At 39.8% G+C, this 21,115-nt stretch overlaps 1 protein-coding gene, 1 long non-coding RNA gene and 1 pseudogene across 2 annotated transcripts; all 3 read right to left on the bottom strand.

Moving 5' to 3' along the window:
- Window positions 1-15: 15 nt before the first annotated feature.
- LOC109103715 (homeobox protein Mix.2-like) lies at window positions 16-2,119 on the bottom strand. The gene is made up of 3 exons (XM_019117065.2): window positions 1,959-2,119; window positions 1,649-1,857; window positions 16-1,114 (listed from the first exon to the last, which is right to left on the bottom strand). Exons 1-3 carry the CDS (start codon window positions 2,056-2,058, stop codon window positions 443-445), a joined length of 981 nt encoding a protein of 326 aa, XP_018972610.1. The 5' UTR covers window positions 2,059-2,119; the 3' UTR covers window positions 16-442.
- A 15,093-nt stretch (window positions 2,120-17,212) lies between these two features.
- LOC122144771 lies at window positions 17,213-17,672 on the bottom strand. Its single transcript, XR_006159836.1, has 3 exons — window positions 17,551-17,672; window positions 17,376-17,479; window positions 17,213-17,293 (listed from the first exon to the last, which is right to left on the bottom strand). It is a non-coding gene; the product is annotated as an uncharacterized LOC122144771 (long non-coding RNA).
- Window positions 17,673-18,620: 948 nt separating this feature from the next.
- On the bottom strand, window positions 18,621-20,777 carry LOC122133954 (annotated as a pseudogene).
- Between the last annotated feature and the right edge of the window lie 338 nt (window positions 20,778-21,115).

The raw sequence follows: 21,115 nt of genomic DNA on the forward strand, positions 1-21,115 counted from the left end.
ATTTTTTGACTTGCCAGATTTAGGTATTTTTGCAAAGCAACCAATCTGTTTATACAAGTCCTATAATAGACAGCTGTGTGGAATGAAACAGTTTGTCTTGTCCTTAGAAGAAGAACTAATCATCCAAATGCCCCACTGGTGAATGTTTTAAATGCGTTAGTTTGCTGTGGGGTTGTTTTTTAACCTGTAAGTGTATGCATGACACGGACATTTGTAAATAAATTGATTTCTATTATCTTCATGAAGGCTCGGAGTCTGTATTTTGGTGTTTTATAAAAACATTTATGAATGTAGAATGTCTTCCTTTACACCCATATTGTGTCATAATCACACGTAACATAATATACAATAATATCTGAAATATACAATAAATATCTGATTTTCAAACCTTTAATGTTCTTCAAAGCTTCAGATAAACTCTGTGAGTGTTAAATTGAAAATGCTAAATAAACCCATTAAAACCAGCCATGGCTTCTCTTTCCCAATCCGAGTCGGAATCTGAGAACTCGACAGCTTCGCTTGCTCTAATGGGAGAGAAAGTTCCAAAACATCCCGACTGGACCTTTACTGGCATGTTTTGGACAGAACAGGTGACATGTTTGGGGGATGATGAAGACGTCATGAAGTTATTCTGTGACGGGAGTGGTGGAATAACAACCTTCATCTCTGGCCCAATGGTCTTGTTCGGAGGGAAGTTATCATACTCCACCAAAAACTGCTTCATTGTAGACTTAGCATGGCTGGTGCTCATAAACTGTCCGTGTCCCTTTGGATACTGCTGTGTGTAGATGCATGGCACCACAACACTCAGGTGATCCGTCTTGATCTGGTTCTCCTCGGTTCTGCTGAACATGCATGGAATCGCGGTTGGGTTGTACACGTCACCTTTCATGGTGCAGATCTTCTCATCTGAGGTGTTGATCAGCTGTTGACTGAAGTTGTCCCTGGTGTCAAACTTTGGCAGTCTTTGTGTCTCCAGGCCAGTGAGGTTCTGATGTGTCGTAAACTGGTTCATAAGGAGACTGTTGGGGGTCGGAACATTTCCACTGTTCTTATTTGGAACAGGAATTCCCACCTGGCGCCGAGACTTGGCTCTTCGGTTCTGAAACCAGACCTGAATAAAAAAAGAAATAAATAATTGACATTGGTTTAGAAAGCTGATTCCATTAATAAACACGATATAACACCACACTGGCATACAGTCAGACAACACCAGCAGTAGGGAAGACTGGGGCTATAATTATCATACTTTTATTAAAACTGAAAGGTTGAACTGTTTTTTCAAGATCAGCATTTTTCATAAATGTCAATTTAGGGGACGTTGTAATACAGTATAATTATATATATATATAAAAAAAAATTTTTTAAAAAGAAGTGTTAAATGCTTCTGTACTGTTGTACTATTACAAAGGTAGTCTACTTTTTACATCGATGAAAGGCCTTATATAGCTGATCGTGAATACATATAAAAACATCACATATTCTGTTATGGAAGATGTTTTTTTCCCCTACTACTTTAGACAGTAGCCTTTTTAATTTTTTCAAAACGTATTTTTCTCAAAATATTTTTCTTCTTCTTGAAAAATGCCCCTCTGAAAAAAACAAACAAACTTTTTTTCAGAGGGGACATTACTGACTGAAATCTCACCTGAATTCTCGACTCTGGCAAGCCGGTCAGTGCCTCAAGTTTTTCTCTTAAATAAATATCAGGGTATTTGGTGTCCAAGTAAACTTTCTCCAGGACGTCAATCTGCTGCTGCGTGAAGTTGGTGCGTTTTCTGCGATGCGTAAACAAGCTCGCGCTGTCCGCTCTGGAGGCGCCACTGAGGAATCTCATCCTGTCCTGAGTTGCGTAATCTGATGAGAAATTTATTAAAAACAAATATTGAAGTTAGACGTATTGATTACTTAGTTGCTCTCAAATACATTTCAAGAAAGATTGCTGCGTAAACACCCACCTGTTGTGTGCATGTTAGTCCTCCTTTCCAAATCCGCGGTAGGAAACAGCTGGAATTGTTTCAAGTGTCCATTCCCAAGGTTTCCATGCGCGACTGCCATTGTAACCTAGTCCTACTGGTGTTCAGCTTGGAATGATTTGACTTACCTTCGAATGGCGTTTTATATCCACAGGGCCAGCCTTCCTTCAAAGGTGATCAAAGTCAACTGATAGGACGCAGGTGTGAATTTTTGACATTCGTGGCACATTTGCATCTGTAAAAGGTTCGTGTGTGGGTTTAATGGGATCTCCACCCGAATACACATGACTTGAAAAAACATGTACGTGTATTGTTGGATTGAGATGTTTTCCTGATCAGCTCCTCAGATCAGTTTCCAGCCTTCCTCTTCCTGCAGACACAGCTCGCTTGAGCACAATATGTAGGAATGCATCAGATGATTGTAGTGGAAATTGTCACTGATGTAAAAGGGTTAATATATATATATATATATATATATATATATATATATATATATATATATATATATATATATATATATATATAGTACATTTTAATAATTGAATTCATATTATATAGAGATGACATATAATGAGCATTTCCAAAAAATTTGGTTGTAGTGGAAAAAAAATCAGTATAATTTTTACACAATAATTTTTTTAAATACTTTTTTTAATATTAGCAGAATTATTTAAAGTAGTAAAATGATGATAATTGAAGTAACGTAATTTGTGTAAAAAATAAAAAATAGTTACAAAATTATAAAAATCCTAAAAGTTTTATAATTGAAATAATATTTTATGTACTTACGTGATACAATATCATGAGCTTTTCCAACAAAATATGGTTGGAATGGAAATAGTCACTGATGTAATTTGTGTAAAAAATTGTTATAAAAATGGTAAAAATCAGTATCATTCTCACAAATATATATATATATATATATATATATATATATATATATATATATATATATATATATATATATATATATATATATTTGTGAGAATGATAGATAGATAGATAGATAGATAGATAGATAGATAGATAGATAGATAGATAGATAGATAGAAAGATAGATATTAGCAGAGATAAAAAAAATAACATTTTTATATTTAAATTCATGTTTTAAGATAAAAAATAATTCCATGGGTATGGAAAAAATAATAAACAAATTAAGGTATTTTAAAATGATTTAGTTCTAGTTATTCTTTTTAGCATTGATTGATTGTTTTGAATAGAATGGAGAAAGCATATGTCATAGATAAATTTGGCCCAGTGGCAGAAAAACCTGTAAGGTTCACTTAAAGACTAAAGATGTAACCTGATAGGTTTTCTTGACTATACATTCAGAATTCAAATAGTCTGTCTGTGGTGTTTGTCCCATCTGCAGTTTGCACTTTAGACCTTATGAAATTACATTTTGCTTCACTGAACACATGTGTGAGGCTGAAATGACTATAAACTAAACTGAAGAAAACACATTTTGCGGCACTTTTGCAGTAATGCTAATGCATGCACTCCTTTAATCCTCTTTTTGTCTTGTTTTAAAGGCCTCCACTAGATGAACATTTTTAACTTTGATCAGATCCAAGACCACAATGATTAACTCACCTATTCACAAAAATCACCATCTGGAAACATCAAACATGAGGCCGTGTCTTTTGATGGAGCCAACCGTAGCAGCTAATGATCAGCCGTTAACACATCGGCTGCCATCTTTGATAGACAAAGCTTTCTCTCACCTCCAAAATACCGCCATAGACAGAGGGATTAGCGAGGGACATTCTGCCCCTAATGTCACAAAGTTGTTGACATCATTTGTCTAGACATTTTGTCTAGAGTTTTTCCCTTTTCTCTTACTTTTTAAAAAATACCTAAATAGACAAACATAAAAAGCTGGAAGAATGGTAAGAAAAAAAAAATTATTTAAAAGTTTCAGTTTTCTGTTTAATAAATTATGTCCTTAAAAACAACACTTTTTTTGGTAATAATATATATATATATATTTAAATTACTCTAATGGTATAATGCAAACCCAAAAACAAACATTTAATTTTTCCTTCATGAGAAAAATAATGTTCTTGTGTCATATTTTGAATCTTTGAACAATACTTGAGATGAATTCCATTCTTGGCCAGTAAAATCCAACTTCGTTTTAGAGGATTGCATCAAACCTCTGCAATCTTTGGTTACTATTGTGAATAATTCAGTATGAAAAAGTAGAATTTGGACTATGTTACATTGCATTTATATTAACATACCATAAGCACTGCACAACAACATAAAACCATGTAACAGGCCAGTGTCTGAAAGGGAGGTTGTTTTATTCAGCTCTGACTAATGACTTCCTTAGCTTTTATACCCCCATAATGTCCCTTCACCCTACAGACAAGCTCTTCTGTTCCAATCTGCATTTTTACTGCATTTAAAACTTAACAAGAAATCAAGAAATATGAGCTGATCCACAAACATTTATCATTTTGTTAGAGAATTGCAATTGTGGAGTGTTTGATATTGGCCAATAAAACATTCACACCAAATATCAATCACTTTCTAGCTTGGTCTTTTTTGTTTTTTTTCTCAAATCAGGGCATGTTTCAAGACTGGTTTGAAATGGTAAGCAAGATCATTTTATACAATAAACAAAGATATATACAAAGCACCCAAAAATGAAATGGTACATTATGTGGAAGAGGAAGTAGACGTGTCACTGTCATAAGTCTGGCACCCCAGACCACACTTCACAACCAAAGATAAGTGCCGAAGTGTGAAGCTCTCCACCCCCAACACACATAAGGTGCTTCACCTTTGAAATAATCATTTTAAAGCCTCTCCAAAATCCCAGTTTACCTTATTTTTTAAGTTTTTTTTTTTTTCCCTTTTGCCTGAAAGCACAACAGGCAACGCACAAAAATAGGAAAAGCTGTAGCCTATGTAAATTAAAAGAAAAATGGTGCATGAAAAAAAAAAAGAAAAGTTTAGGTAAAACACTGCAGCAAAACTCCACCTACTTACAGTATCTATTTTAGTTTGCTTCCATGCAGTGAAAAATGCATGGTTACTGCTGGCAAGTTTGACGTTGGGACAAAAAAAAAAAGATTTTACAGTTAAATAAACATTTTCAGTTTCCTGTGGCCATACAGAGGCAAAGCGTTTTGGAGAATGGATGTATGGATGTTTTGTACTTGGATTTATGTCAGAATTTTCAGCATCATTACTTAAAATCACTGTAAATATGCTGAGAAACATTTTGTATTATCAGTGTTGAAAACATTTGTGGTGCTTAATATTTTCGCCAAAACTGTTGAACTTTCCATTCATCAAAGGATCCTGAAAAAATATCAATAAACGTCACTCACTTTTAAAAAATTAAAAAATTCAGTACATATTTTGATGGTTTCCCACTTTTTGTTTTAAAAGCTTTTCATCACTCCTTTCACAAGTCACTGCTGCTTTTCCAAGCCACCCTTTGATTGACAGTGCCACTATTCCATATGATGCTATGGTAAACACTAACAGTCCTAAATGACACATTTATGAGATTTCCCCTCATATTTTTTAACTCTTTTAAGAGCAGGACTTTTTTTTTTTTGCCTCTTCCAGTAAGAATTATATGAAACATCAGAGCTGTGCCATCAGTGCAAGAACATCAGAGGACCAAACAGTTACTAATTGCAATTGATATTGCATGTTCATCTTGCTTTGCTATTCAAAGTACAATTTTATAGACAATGACTATAATCTTTTCTCTGATAAACATGTTTCAGCTTCTGAATTTCTGTATTTTTTGGTGGAGCCTACAGACAAAATTTTGTTTGGAAAAAATGCAGGCAAAATAAACCGGCAGATTAAGAAAACATCTTTGCAAGACGTGCTTTAAATACAAAGCAACCAAATACAGAAACAAGCTGCACATTTAAAACTTATAAAGTTATAAATATTATTCACACAATCAACCTGCAGTTTATTTTGACCTGGATTTATCCGTTTCTTAAGCGTTGCTGAATTTATTTTTGTGAACAATAAAACATTGCTTAGTTGCAGTTGTGAAAGTTAGCCATCTTACATAATGTTTATTTCACCAGATTATTTAGGCTTATACTGAAAAGGTGGAATCAACAAAATAAAAAATAAATAAAAAAAAAAACCTTTCAGGTCATCAACAAACCACTGACCAATAAGCATGTCCCAGCCAGGTTTCGTTACATTATATGCATTATCCAAAGCAATTTACAGTGCATTCAGGATAACATTTTTTTACCTAACATGTTCCCTGGGAATTGAAGCACACCCTTTTGCACCGCTAAACGCAATGCTCTTACCACTGAGCCACAGGTTTGTCACTTGTAGTCTGTGCTGTTTGCAGTGCATTTCGGTGTTTGTTTCCGTTTGTTTTTGTTAAACTGATGTCTTTCTAATTTCACATTTTTTTTTCCTATTTGCATGCATTTTCTTTGGTTTCAGCACATTGAGCTCTTAGGTCACTGCCATTTTAAACAATATTTCATACCACGCAGCTTTTTTTTTTGGATACGGTAGCAGAAGTACAGATGTGTCATCAAAGCTGAATTTGGCTGTCTATAAAAATCAACACCTGTGAGGAAGCCATATTTGCACTTGCGCGTGTCCCCTATAAAAAAAAATAAAAAATTCATGTTACTCTAACAGAAATAGATAATCTTCAAAGTGTTTTTTTCTTCACCTTTGGTACACGTGTTGCTACCAGTAACGTGTAACAATCTAATTGTTTGCAATAGTCGCTTTCAGCAAGTGATATAACGGCGCCCACCATCTGGAACCCAGTTCTTAACTTCCCAAACGCAACCTATATAGCCTTATGCAGTGGCTGCGCAACCGTATACTTTAGAGCGCCATGATATAATAGGCAGAGACGTAGTACTACCCAGTATTATTCTCCCTTGGTTTACTGTGATTAGTTCCATATAGAAAGTGGCATATAGAAATGATAAATTACACATACAGGCTAACCTGATAAACTGCCGGACACACCAGAAATAAAACAAGCCTTTTGAATAAGAACGTTTATTAAGAACAGAACCAACCACAGACTAAGCGCTTGAGAGGCACTATGTATTTCCTGATGGACACCAGCATGTCCCCATGCCGCCATTGTACATTAAGACCCGGCCCCGATCATCCTTCGTACTTGTCATGGGAAATTTTATAGGGGGTGGGGTGGAGGGCTCGGGGGGGGATTGGAGAGAAGTCTTTAATTAAGAATTTGTGCAAGTTTATTAAAATTCTAAACTGGAATGGTAGTGAAGTATCAGCATTCCATACCTTTCATTTCCCCATTGTTTAAAGGCAGGAGGATGGACCATATGTCTCTTGCCCGCAAGCCCGCCCGTCTCATTCCTCCAAGCCACCAGCAATCCACATTGTCACCCAAAAACTCTGTTGAAAGAAGTAGCTCAGGTGATGTACAAAAATGGCACGAGGCCCCACATACACAAATCAAGTCTCGAAAGAAATAAGATTACCTGCATCTGTAATACAACATCATTCAGGACAGCAACAAAGTAAACTCATGATTTCTCACAGTCGCCTTCAGATGAATGGTTTTGGAACGCTGTTAGGGATTGCCATCGGTCTGAAAATGGTCCTTCTGAATGTGGCGTCATGAGATCCAGATTCACCCACCTGTTGATGATCAGTCAAAACCACAATTGGACCAAATTAACAATCTAAGATATAGCTCAAGGTAGGACTGTACAGTCACTTACGGTGAGGCTTTGGGTCAAAGGGTTTAAACAAAATGCTATATTATACAAGTTTCACACTAGTACCCTGTATCTACAATCAAGTCCCACTATTTTGGGTACTGCTAGAGGTTCCGGTCCTCTCTTTCATAGATACTCGCCAGCAGTTCTCCAAGACTAGCTCTATCTTGAGGATCTAGTGGACTGAAGTGCAGCATCCCAACCCTCAAAGAACCAGAGGCCCGTCTTACAAGTACTTGGACCGAACTTGGGTAAATCGTTCCTTTCACGCTAGCAATTCTACTATAAGAACCATTCTGGGTATGAGGTCAACGGGGACGACAAAACAAGAAAAATTAAACTTCAGCAAACGAGCACTATTTTGGGTGCGAACTGATCACAATTGATCCAAGTATACAACTGATTTCGTAATCAAATACCAACGGTTCCAAGGAGACATTGTGGAAAATCGTGTAAGTCTACATTTGCGGTCTGATACTCTCCTCCGGACATACAGCAGTCTAGTCACGGTATGGATTATTGGACTAAAAGGGTTTTAAAATGCTCACCGCCTAGCGTTGCTTGGATAGCGTTGCTTCCAACCAATAAAGCCCAAAAGTAGACTTCGGTTTTTCCATGGGTTAAAGCTGAGGTATTCATACGGTGCTAGTGTGGACGTCACGGCCAGACGTTTTGGCATTGACCAATTGTTTTGTGCAAGTTTTCTTCTTGTCTTGCTTCAGTAGGTATAGATGTTTTTTCTTTTCCCACATGTGGTTCCGGGGCTCTGGACTGGAAGGTGCACAAGATAGGGTTCTCATTTCGTAAAAAGGCTGTTTACTGCAAAACAAATAAGTGCGTTTCTATGTATTTACAGTGTTAACCCCTTGTGTCTCTTTATAAACACCTCTGGAAGTTGTGCTCCTGGCACGCTGGATGTTTAGCTTTTGGGGGCACATCCTGGACTGCAGGCAAACCATCTTTCTTGCTTCAAGACAGGCAAAGAGGACAAGCAAAGCCCACAAATGTCTGCATGCAACCTCCAACTAACCTAGTGTCGTGACCACAAGGTTGGTCTGCTCGAGTGCGGTGGGTGTGGGACTAGATCCATAGACCTGCAGCGCCCCTGGCCAACGGATGTCACAAAATTGCTCAATGTGACATGATCTGTCTGAGACCACTTGGATCACACTCTTTGGGTTGTGATAATGGTCTTCCCACTCATGCTGGAAAAATGCCACAAGTTCACCAATGCTCATGACATACTCGTGTAGACATCGCTCTTGCTGGCAGGAACGATTTCCTATCACCATTCTTTATTCATTGCAATGTTTTGATGGCGGGCAGAAATTAGAGAACCCACTCCTGGTCTGAAGAGCACCCCAAACATGTCTTCGGATGCTTCACGTTTCCTCACAACACAGGCTCCAGGGTTAGTTCACCTCTTCTCTGCGAACATATTTTTCCAGACGGCCCAACAGTCCCAGAAGGAGCTTCAGAGAAATAACTCTTGCACCACGTTTTCTGCAGTCGAATCCTTGTATCACCATACCTGCTTTCCATTCCCTGAGCAAGCTCTTGCACGGCTGGTAACCGGAGATTCCGTATCGGTACTCACTCAGGAGACTGTGCTGGTCTCTTGATGGCGACACCCTGAATACTTCACTGCAGTCCGAACCGGCTCTCCTTGAAGTGCTTTATGGGCCGCTAAATGGGCTCTTTCAGGTGCAATGTTCTCTTGTAGCAAGTTCCTTTGCATGTGAGCCATTTTGATAGTAAAGCAATGAAGGGCGTTGCACGGTTTCATCATTTTGGGAGGAAACCATTTGCTCAACAAGAGCACAAGTTCACCGAGATTGCTTCTTTCCCATTACCTTTAAATAGTCAATAGTTCATAAGTCTGCGCAATTACGATCTAAGTAGCATGTTAGTGGATTTGTACCTGACTATTTACTCTATTCACACAAGAATATGCTGCTGATTATGATATAGCTCATTGTAATGTATAGGGGGCGGGGTCATTGTGTTCAGGTTTTATTAAAAAAAAAAAAAAAAAACCCCCCCCTCACACACCACAGCTTAGGCCGCAAACGCGCGGCGCACCAAAACCACCGTTCCACACAGCGCCAAAACTCCTTAGCCATGCGACTGGATAGTACGACCTGGCGCCAGAAATTTCTACGCTACACCACGTGGACACCGTTAGATGCACTTGCGCTGCCGCTTTTCAAATCTGCCTAGTGCATGTCCACGCACCCTTTTTTGCGCACCCCAGCCGAATGAAAGTTTACACTTTTGACATGCTTGGCTTTCACCTGAAGTATACACGTGGTGCTAAATCAAACACAACCTGAACAGTAAATCAGGAGCGGAAAGTAGAGTTTGATCAGGGTTTAGCCAAGCCTCTGCTAGAAGTCATCTTGGGATCTAAACAGCCTGCTCAATACTCGATGGAAACACGGCCGGAAGGTGCCTTTTGACGTTGTGCTCTGCATTAACATACTATAAACGAAGTCCTACGAAATGATTCAGACCCTGTTGGTATACTCAAATGCCGACCTGCTTTGCGAGATATAGTATCTGAAAACTACAGCATTTTAGCAGCTACTCCAGACCAGCAAGCCTCAGTACAACATGACTTGCAGCGCTCGTCTTGGACTCCAAAACCATCTACTGCCAGGTCTCCCATTTTCCCGCGTTGGACTTCTTGGAGGAAAGAAAGCTCACACCGCTTACATGGGTTATCATTTAGTGTTCTAAAGACAAACAGTACCAATAGTCAACTACGCTCAACACGGATAACAGCAGCAGTGCACTTTAAAGTTTCAAAAGCAGATGCACTAGAACACGGCATGAGTACACAAACTCTCAAAAGATTCCATCTCCACCGATAACCTAGGATCTTGCAGGAAGAGGCAGGTAATCCTTATTTTATCTGCTGGTTGAACTGCAGCCCATTTAACCCATCAGTTTTTTGACAATTTTTTTTTGTTTGGATTTATACTGTTCCTTATTACACAGAGGGATTTTCGCATGATACGTCACACGCATCATCGAACTGAAGGTGAGACGAGCATAAGCACGCGCGTCCGCAAATACTAACAGTGCCAGTTTCTAATAATCTTTACAATCCCATACCCTCTATCTTCGTCTGCGCACACTGCTTGTTGCTCCTCACAAAACAGAGCAGAGTAGGCGAAGCGATCGTTGCTGTGATTGGGTCTACATGAGAGGATCCGCAGCGGTTAGTCTGACTAGTGGACAATCTGGGGGTACGGATTTGCTACCGGTCACTGCGAGGGCTGACCCTTGTGCCATTGCTAAAACACTCTGGAAAGTTCATGGCCAAAACCTTACACGCTCCTCTAGGCCAAATAGGCACCAGCCCACTGTTAAAACGTAATTAAGACCTTGAAATAACACCGCAATGCAAAAGAAGCATACCAATCAGGGTCATGGGAACAACTTGCAGGACCAGGGAGAAGTCACCCCCCCCCCCCATTAGTTTCCATTTTGTTCATCATGCGCATCCACGAGTAACACCGCAATCCGTAGCCCTCATGATGATGGGTAAATCAGCTGAAAAGCACAAAATACAGCATGTCTGTCCCCGCCCAAGAGAGAAGCGAAACAAACGACAAAAACAAAATAAGAAGTCATAACCTCAAGCCACACCCGCATGAAAGAAGGAAGGCCACCTGTCAAGCATCATTATGTATGGGATTTCTCCTTTATATCGGACGTCCGTTCACCATCAGGATCGGAGTCTCGTCATTTCACGCACACCCAACTTGATAAATATTAAGATTTTTAATGCCCCAGATTTCTCCAAATGAAATTACAACGATAGTAATGCTCGCTTCATCCACAAGTATTTTGCCATTCACGGCTTGGGAAGACCACTGTGATGGGAGGAATGATCCATGTAACAATGAACCTAAAACGGATCTTTGACACTCTAATTTAAGCAGTGACCGCGTACCGATAGCGGTGAAGGCTTTACGTCAACAGTATGACACGCGTGATGTGAGGACTGGAGTGGACTTCTCATCCCGGCAGATTCAGATCAACATCCGAATGTGTTACATTGAAGACGTATAAAACTGTCTAACAGGCATCTCGACTTTCCGTTCACTGGGGAGAAAAATAAATACACATTCCAGCTGCAACAGCGATAACACACAGGTCTATCACTGAAGGACCATGCTATACTCCCACAATTTCCTCACAACCACCGGTCAGCGAAGGGAACTTGAAGTCGTCACGCCGTGGAGCCATTTTTATAAGCGTTTGTTCCTGTAACGGTGAGAGTGCCCTTAGCATTGCCCTCTCACTGCCCAACGTAGAGACTCCAGTGGGACAACAGTCGCGGAGAAGGATTCCGCCACTTCAGGGTCACATGAAAGGAAAGGACCCAAGATTACATCCTCAAATCCTGTTGGTCTTCGCATCCAGTGACCCACGAAAAAAAGAAAAAAAAAAACAAAAAAGGGTCTGTATCGTAAGCACAAGATGAATGGTGTTATGTTCGCGCCGCGTTGCCCCTGCCACCCCTTCCAGATACCCCCGGGATTTATCACTATACAGCGCGTGCACAGCCTCGGAATACCCGTTTTGCTCTTCTAAAAACGTACACACCACACAAAAAAAAAGAAACAAATTATTTGACGTCAGTGTTTGTAAATCAAGCCAATTCCGCTACAAGTGGATTGACAGCCATAGGGTGTAAATATTACAGATCTAACACTGGCGCTTTATTTTTTTTAAGGGGACACTACTCACAGCCTCAAAAACTTGTACTTGTAACGAATATGTACATGGTACGCTCAAATATTAGAATATCATGGAAAAGAGCATTTTTCTGAAATCATTTAAAAATATATGCTAGATTCATTGTACAGCAAGACTGAAATATTTCCAATAAGTTGTTTTAATTCCAGCGATGGTTCACGAAGTACAGCTTCGGAAATCTAAAAAGGCAATAGCGCAATAATAGAATCTTATTCCTCAAAGATCAACAAGAGTTAACAAAAGTGTTCGAAGATCTCCAAAGTAGGTTTAATCTATTGCACTCAATCGTTTGGTTTGGGTGCCGCCCTTTTGCCACGAAGTACTGCTTCAATGACTGCGGCGTGGCATGAACGGCAATCTAGACCTACGGCACTGCTGAGACGTTATTGAAGCACAGGTTGCTGTTGGTAGCGGGCCCTTCAGCCTCCTCTGTAGTGTTTTTCAGCATGGTACCTTCTCTTCCGGCTTCCCAGAACCCATAGATTGCTCTGTGATTCTTCATGTCAGGAGATCACGTTGGTCTGTCCAATCAAGCACAGTAATATCATGGTCTCAGCAAACCACTTGATGATGGTGTTTGGGCAACTGTGGGTAAGGTGCTAAAGTGTCCTGGCTGACAAAATGACATCAGCAAGTCTCCATAGAGTTTTTCACAGACCGAAGCGTAAGGTTGCTCCAATATCTCTGGTTAAGACGCTTGCATTGACTCCTTGGACACTCGATTAACAAATGAACCAACTCCAGCATACCTTACGGCCACCCAAATCACTGACATGTCGGAACGGCACCCTGGACTTGCGATTCTGTGCTTCGCCAGTCTTCCTTCAGCCTTAGGTTTCCAAATGAAATGAAAAAATATCAATAAACACACCCCCTTTCACATCTGAAAAGAGACATGTAGGGACCACTGAGCAACAGCCCAGTTCCATCGTTGCCGGCCGGAGCCCCAGGGAGGATGCTGGTTCACTGTATTTTGTGCTGGTTCAGTAGTTGGGCTGTGGTTTCTAGAATGGGGACCACTTGTAGCCCATTTCCTGGAAACGTCCTCCCGCTCGACCGTGGCTGATTATGTTCGCGACGTCCTGCGTCAGTCCCGTCCTTGTGAAGCTCTCCCCAAGTTGCTGGAAGCAGCGTTTCCCGACCACCTTCCCAATGCTGTGGTCATCCCTGGTGCTTGTGCACTTTCCTTCCAGTCAAATTTATGAATACATTTTGTACACACTCTGTGAACATCCAAGCCGCGTTCATCAATGACCTTCCGTTGCTTAACCCCCTGGTGGAGAGTGATCCCAATGATCCTCTTCCCCATAATTGTGTTTGCATGGGTTCTAACCTAAGCGCAGTTATTACACAAATTATCAATGCTCAATGGATTCTCTTCGATTTGTGATACTGAGTTAAAAAACTTTGTTCTAAGCTGCAAGTAACCATCAGAAATCAAAAAAAAAAAAAAAAAAAAAATTTCAGTTTTTGATGCGCAAAGCGAATCTATCATAGAGCTTGCTGCGTTTTTGAAATATAAAACAAAAACTGCTTGTAGATACCGACCTGTCTTTAACGATTACCTGCAGCTGGGAGGCTGTGCAATCAGACAACACGCAGCTGTGGTCACTGCCAAGGATAGTGCTAGGGTCTGTTGACGACCAAAAAAAAAAGACAAAACAATACAGTATGTTTAGCCCCGTAATTGCGATTTTCCCGATGGGGGGCGGGGCGAGGACCAACGCGAGAAAACACGGCTACTACTAGTTTGTTGTTGGTAGCAACTTGGGCGGAGTTTGTGTCTGTAAAACAACCTTATAATTCCATTGAGAGTCATGCAGGTATATGTTTTTCTTGCGAACAGGAGCTCCATCGAAAAAATACACTTTGGCCGCAATATTTAGGCCTACCTAACTGTAATGTCTTGTAATTCTCCACGGTGTATACTACAAAAAACGAAATACAGGATATTGGTTTAATAAGTCAAACCATGGAAGGGCAACTGGTGACCCCCCAGTGTCCGGTTAGTACAGCCCTACACTCCCATCTTACACAGACCATATCAATTTGAACAAATACAATGTACAGTCACAAAGATTGCCTTTGTTTTTAATGTTCGTAACGACTCCAACCAGGAAGTCGCTCGCTTTTTTCCAGCCGCCATCCCTGTAGTAAAGTTCGGCCCCGCGATAGGACATAACTCAACCCCCTTCCACGCCTAATTGCAGCAAGTCAGACATGGAGTTCAGTTGTCCGTCATCAGTTTTGGTGGGCAGCAAGAATTGTACAGCGTTTTCAACAAGTTTCTCGGGGTTGGCTTATTGTTTGGAAGGCTGGTATGTGTTACTGCCACACACCCTACATACACAAACCATGGAAGGGGCATATGCCTTGGTTGCCACTGGCTCATATTTCAAAGCTTTTTGGCCAAAGCATTACAAAACAGGTCTCCACTGACTATGGTCCTAGCGGGTCATTTTTTCGTTAAAAAAGGACCCCTTTACATTGTTTAGCAATGCAACTGAAACATTTATACTTATGTGTAATATGGTGGTTCACGCTGCACAACAGAGTTACCCGTTCTGAATTAACCGCACAAAGTTTTAAATGTTTCAAGACATTAATTTCTTTCCTTCATATACAGTATTACTGGAAAAGGTGTTGGACGTGAAATTAGTACCCTGGGCCACTTGGGATAGAATGAAAAAAAAAAGATGCTTGGCCGCTCATCACTATCAACGAGTGTTTCTTCATCTATCCCATAGATTAAAACCATTGCGTCGCAAATGAGGTCAATGTTGGTTCTGCGCGCTCCCAAGCGTATCGAGTGTCATTGGGACCTTCAGATCAGGACTTCAAAGCGCATTCACATGGATGTTGTTATCCCGCCCTGTAGGTCAACAAAAAAAAACAAAACAAAAAAAGGACACCCTGCCAGACACATATGTCAAAGAACCTTCAACACTCACAGTCAACAAACTGGGGTGGTCTAGGCATAAAAGGGGTCTTGATGGGGAAGAGGACTTTGTATCTTGTAGCATCCATGCCTCCCTCACTCCACAGTAACTCCAGCATTGGCTCAATGTTGTATGTGATATGGTACTGGTTGTTTACAGCATGACTCCTACAACAGGAGTTAACCATTAGTTTAAGCACAAGACTTAAAAGTTGCCAAATTAAAGCAAGAAACCAAACCTTGTAATAGCCATCTTGGTCACCCATTGGGATTTTCATTACGAAGTTGATCTTCTACTGGGACGTCAAAACGTAGCCTCTAGCTGTCATTTGCGCCGAAATCTATCTGCTTTCCCATTATTCCCTGAACATCCCAAGATACTGTTTTGAGTAGGAACGCATTAGTGGATTAAAACCGGGGGATGGGAAGTTCCAGGCCTGATCATCTCATCCGTAAAAGAAAGCCCACCTAAAAGAGAAGCAACAGCAGATCAGAGGTTCTTCCATCATGGGTCTTGGAGATCTCCAGAGTTTAAGCGCCCAAAAAACCCGACTGCGATTTTCAAGTGAACCAAAAGACCTTTAGAAGTTAATTCAGAGATAGATTTAATTTAGGAAGTAAACGCTATAAAACAGAAAAAGTGGCTCTGCAGGACAAGGAATGAAAACCCTGTCAAATACTGTTTCCCCCCCCCGTGGGTCAAATGCTATTGGGAATAGTGTCACGTACCAGTTGGGACATGCAGCAACAGTATCCACCTGGTAACGGACCACTGTTTTCTTGGAAGTAGGGTGGTCCACCCCTGAAGATCTTCATTGGCAAGCCTGCCCACCTGTTACAGCAGAAGCAACACTGGTCAAGAAAAACTACTAAGCAGCAGCACCAACGTCTCCCATACTCACATTGTTCCACAGAGGTGTCAGGGACCAGTCATAACCACTTCGTAGCACCAATCGAGACCTGGTTGTTGTTACACCAATATCCTGTCCTCAGGGCAAATCCTCCAACAACATAGCTTTCTTGATTAGGCGTGAAAAAACACCATCCTCCAGATGTTGTACGTAGAGGTAAATGGCCTGGAAGACGAGCGGGCAGAAGCTTGTTTGATCAAGCAGCATGTGCCATGCAAACTCAAAAACAAGAGCTGAAAAACACTGTACCTCAGGAACAGTACTGGTCGCACTGTAACTAACATTTTTGATCGGGGGCATAGGCCGCCTACGCAAGGCCGTAAATTTCATTCTTGGCAATCGATTACCAGAAACCTAGGAGAAACATGTAGGACAATATAAAGACTACTATGGCTAGCATTGTTGTATAGCACTTAGCAAACCAAGGTTTTACCTCCATATAATTCCGAGTCGCAAAGGGACTTCACGCGGGGGGCCCACTGGTCATAGTTACAGGTCTTCGCCACTTCAAAGGACATCTTGTTCCGATTTGACACCCATCCACACCGGTAGGAGGCGCTGTCAACATCAAACTCGCTATCATCCGGAATGCAGAAAGGACTACTGAAGCCAGAAGATAGATAGGATACGACAACTCTTTGGGCCAAATAGAGCCAGGGTTACCTCATTTTGCTGCAAAACCGTTGAGGAGAGAAGCAAAGACTTTGTATGTTACCCCAGGGATCAGAGTCTATACTAAAACCACATTGGCAGCCAAGCTTGGAGTTAAAAGGTTCAATTTGGGAGCCATCTGAAAAGGAAAAAAAGGACAGGGTAATGACAACAATGTAGATGATAATCTTTCTTGGCAGATATTACTATTTTTGCAGGTAACTTACTGAGAGCATCAAATTTCAACTTGATTTCCAAGAGTAAGAGACTTGTCTACAGTTAGCCTCATATAACTTCCCAGAACATCAGTCTTCAGGCCTGTTCCTGAAAGAAACAGAAATGGCAAAATGGCAGACTGTGACCTACTGCAACCTAAACGAGATACAAGTGTACATAGAAAACATACGTTGGTTAAAATTCTGTGCTGGCACCACATTGAAATTCCTCTGTGTAGACAGGACATTGGAACTCTTCTGTGCCAAAATCATAACCATCAACAGCCAAAAAGTACTGAAGAGAATTAAAACAAATGTTAGATAAGAAACAGCAACAAATATTTTTCAACACAGAATCTAACTTACAAAATCCCAAGAAGCCATGTCATTCTTTGCTCACAAACAGGCCTCTCTGTTTTCAGGTGGTCAAGATCAATGAAAACCACCACAATTTAAATCCTGCTAGTGCAAGAGCTCAAAAAAAAATGCATGACACGCTCTGAAAGGAAATGTATAAATCAGCTAACGCTTGTGCACAGTTGATGCTTGTCATCAACTAAAGAGCAGGTGTCATGAGTTAACCATTATGCTGCAGTATTTAGAGGGAGGAATAACTCACATATTAGTGAGTGATAGCTGAGATTTGCTAACAATCATTGCAATAAAATGTAGCATTTCTAGGGAATGGTATAAACAGTGTTGGTTACTGGAAAGGTTAAATACTTTTGGTAGATTTTAAATAGTTATTTCAGTGTACAAGATGAGTAGATTTTCCTTTTAGGTATTTTTAAACCTGAGAATATAAAATATAATATAATACAATTCTGTTGTTTAAATCAACAAAACAACACAAAATCTAAACTATAAATAATGATTTTATGTTTGGTTTTTAGAGTTAAATATATGTTCCAGACATATTCTTGGCAGGTCTTGTAAAATTCAACATATTTTAAAAGTTTACAAAGAGCACAAACAGGCAAAAGGCAACACATTTTAAAGAGTTTTTTTATTTTTGTTAATAAAACCAAACAAACAACCAAACATAATTATTGCACCCCTTTTGACTGAGAAATCAACAATTTATCAATGTATTTTGAAATGTACAGTCAGGCATTTTATTTAGAAAGGTTTTCACTCGTATCTTGAGCAATGTCCAAAAGGATTGACCCTTTACTCACAAAGTTTGAAAGACTTCTAGCAGGTTAATAAATCTTTATCACTCTGCATATAGAAACATTATCGTTCACAGACAAGGCTTAAGGTTTATATATAAGGCTTAAAATATAAGCCATTATTTACATTTATAAAAAAAATACTTATAAAAAATTAACTTCAAAAATCTTAATTGAACTATGGCCTAATCCCAGATTAAATCTAAACCCCTGTCTGTGAAACCAGGCCTAAATGTTTGAATGTCATTTCAACTCATGACTGCACAATCATATGCTCCTTGGATAGTCCATGACAATATAACTTCTAGTTCAATCAACAGTTTAATGAGCTTGATTATACAATTTAATGCTTAGTTCTCTTCAGAAGCCTCTCTTCAACTTTTCTTCACGGTCCAGTAGTGTCTGCCGCAAACTTTCTTTAGCATCTTGAAAATTAGGATTCAGTTCCAGGGCTCTCCGAAAGTCACTCTCAGCTTCTTTGAAAAAGCCTTAGATGGAAAAACACAATGAACATCAAACAGCACACATTGAGTGGAATACAACACATTGGCAGAAAGCATGCTCTGAGGAAAAAACTACAAAACTTTAATAGGAATAGTTCACACAAAAGTGAAAATTCTGTCATTAATTACTCACCTTCATGTCGTTCCAAACCCATATGACCTCTGTTCATCTTCGGAACACAAATTAAGATATTTTTGATGAAATTAGAGAGCTCTCTGACCGACAGCAACACAACTGAGATGTTCCCAGACCCAGAAACTTACTAAGGACGGTAAAAAACAGTCCATGTGACAGTGGCTCAACTTCAATGCAACAGGTGTGTGCTTTCTCCTGAACGTAAACAACGCTGATTATGTTCTGAGGAAAGCACACATATTAGATTACATTAGATTCAACTTTATTGTCATTATGCAGAGTACAAGTACAGAGCTAATGAAATGCAGTTAGCATCTAACCAGAAGTACAAGAAGATAGTGTTTTTATATACATAAAAGTGCAGAGTAATGAAGCTATGATTTACAGAATGTACAGTGGAGTTGCTATATAAAGTATTAATCTTTATATGTATGTACAGTATCTGTATGTACAGAATATAAATAGGAATGCAATGTAGGATTATATGTACATTATGAAGAGCAGCATCGTGGCAATAAATACAGTTGGTTGAGTGTACATAGTATTGTTAAATAATGTATTCTATGCAAAATATCAGTAGTGCAATAATATTATTATAGAAATAGTTTACTGTGCTTTTGTACAGTAACAACGTTAGACAGTTTACAGTGTAGTAGCTTGAACATATACAGTCTGGTGCAAAATATGAGTAGTGCAAATACATGTATGTATAGTACTGTGACCAGTGCAGTAAGAGAGCAGGTGCAGGTTAGATTTGTGTTGTGGAGTTCAGAAGGTCAGGGGCCTCAAGCTCTTCCTGAGCCTACTAGTGCAAGAGCGTAGGTTCCTGTAACGCCTGCCGGATGGAAGGAGGGTAAAAAGTCCATGATTAGGGTGAGAGGCATCCTTGATGATGTTCCTTGCCCTGCCCAGGCAGCGCTTGTGATAAAACATGCATTGTGGTACTTTTCAAAATGCTAGAAGATGGTAACTCGGGAGAAGAATTGTTTTCTGTGTGCACAAAAGTATTCTAGTAGCTTTGCAAAACTGAAGTTGAGCCACCGATGTCCTTTACAACGTTTTAGGGTCTGGGACATTTCAGTTGTGCTGCTGTCTATGCAGGGACAGAGAGCTCTCAGATTTCATCAAAAATATCTTAATTTGTGTTCTGAAGGTGAATGAGGGTGAGTAATTAATGATGGAATTTTCAAATAGGGTTTATGCTAATTTTTACAAGCACAAACAAACTAGTTTTAAACACTTTATCTACAGCAACGTAAGAGCCCATGTTTAATGGTTAGGCGTTTTTTTGTTCCTACCCAATCTGTAACGTTCAATCCCCTGTTATAAAGTGGCACTTCAAACCGGCTGCTGATCTGTATGGCAGAGGTGTAGTCATCCATGGCTTCATAAAAATCTACCCGCAGATACTTCACCTGCCCTCGGTTATTATAGGCGATGGCCAAATCATGAGCACTGCAGTCTCTAGATAAACGAAAATGTGATTATTAGCGACAAACATGTGAATATGATCTTTAATTTATCAACACGGTGGCAAGCAATCGTCTGTGCTAATGTTCACCCACTGTCCTCCTGACTAATTTATTGGAATAAATTTACAGTCGTTAATACCTGGATTTGGTGCAAGCCTCGATGAATTGTGTGTATAATTCCTCTGCTGGTTTATAATTCTTACTGTTGAACTCGTCATGTGCTTTTTGTAGGATCAAGAGCTCGCTGTCCTCCATGAGACGCACTACTACTGGCGATAATCAGCTCATGCATATTAATTAGTGCGTACTGACGTTGTTTAATTTTTTCCTGGAACGTCCAATCATTGAGCCAAATTAATATTCATGAGAATTAGATCGTGTGCCAAGTAGATGTTTCTATGTAATCGCGGTATGCGCGCGCCCCCTTTTGAGCCGGAGTGTAATAATTAGCGCTCAAAAAGCCAAAAAAAAAAAAAAACCAAGTACACTTTCAAAGCTTCACGTTAAATAATAATGGAATGGTAAATAAATCCCCTGCAGGGACATTTTTAGAAAACATTTTAGTTAGGCTACCATTAGCCTATTTTATTTAGTCATTTAGTTTTGTTTCATAACTTATACATTTAGTTGAAGATTATATCAAAATAA

This window comes from Cyprinus carpio, unplaced genomic scaffold (assembly GCF_018340385.1).
Source record: "Cyprinus carpio isolate SPL01 unplaced genomic scaffold, ASM1834038v1 S000006759, whole genome shotgun sequence".
NCBI lineage: Eukaryota > Metazoa > Chordata > Actinopteri > Cypriniformes > Cyprinidae > Cyprinus > Cyprinus carpio.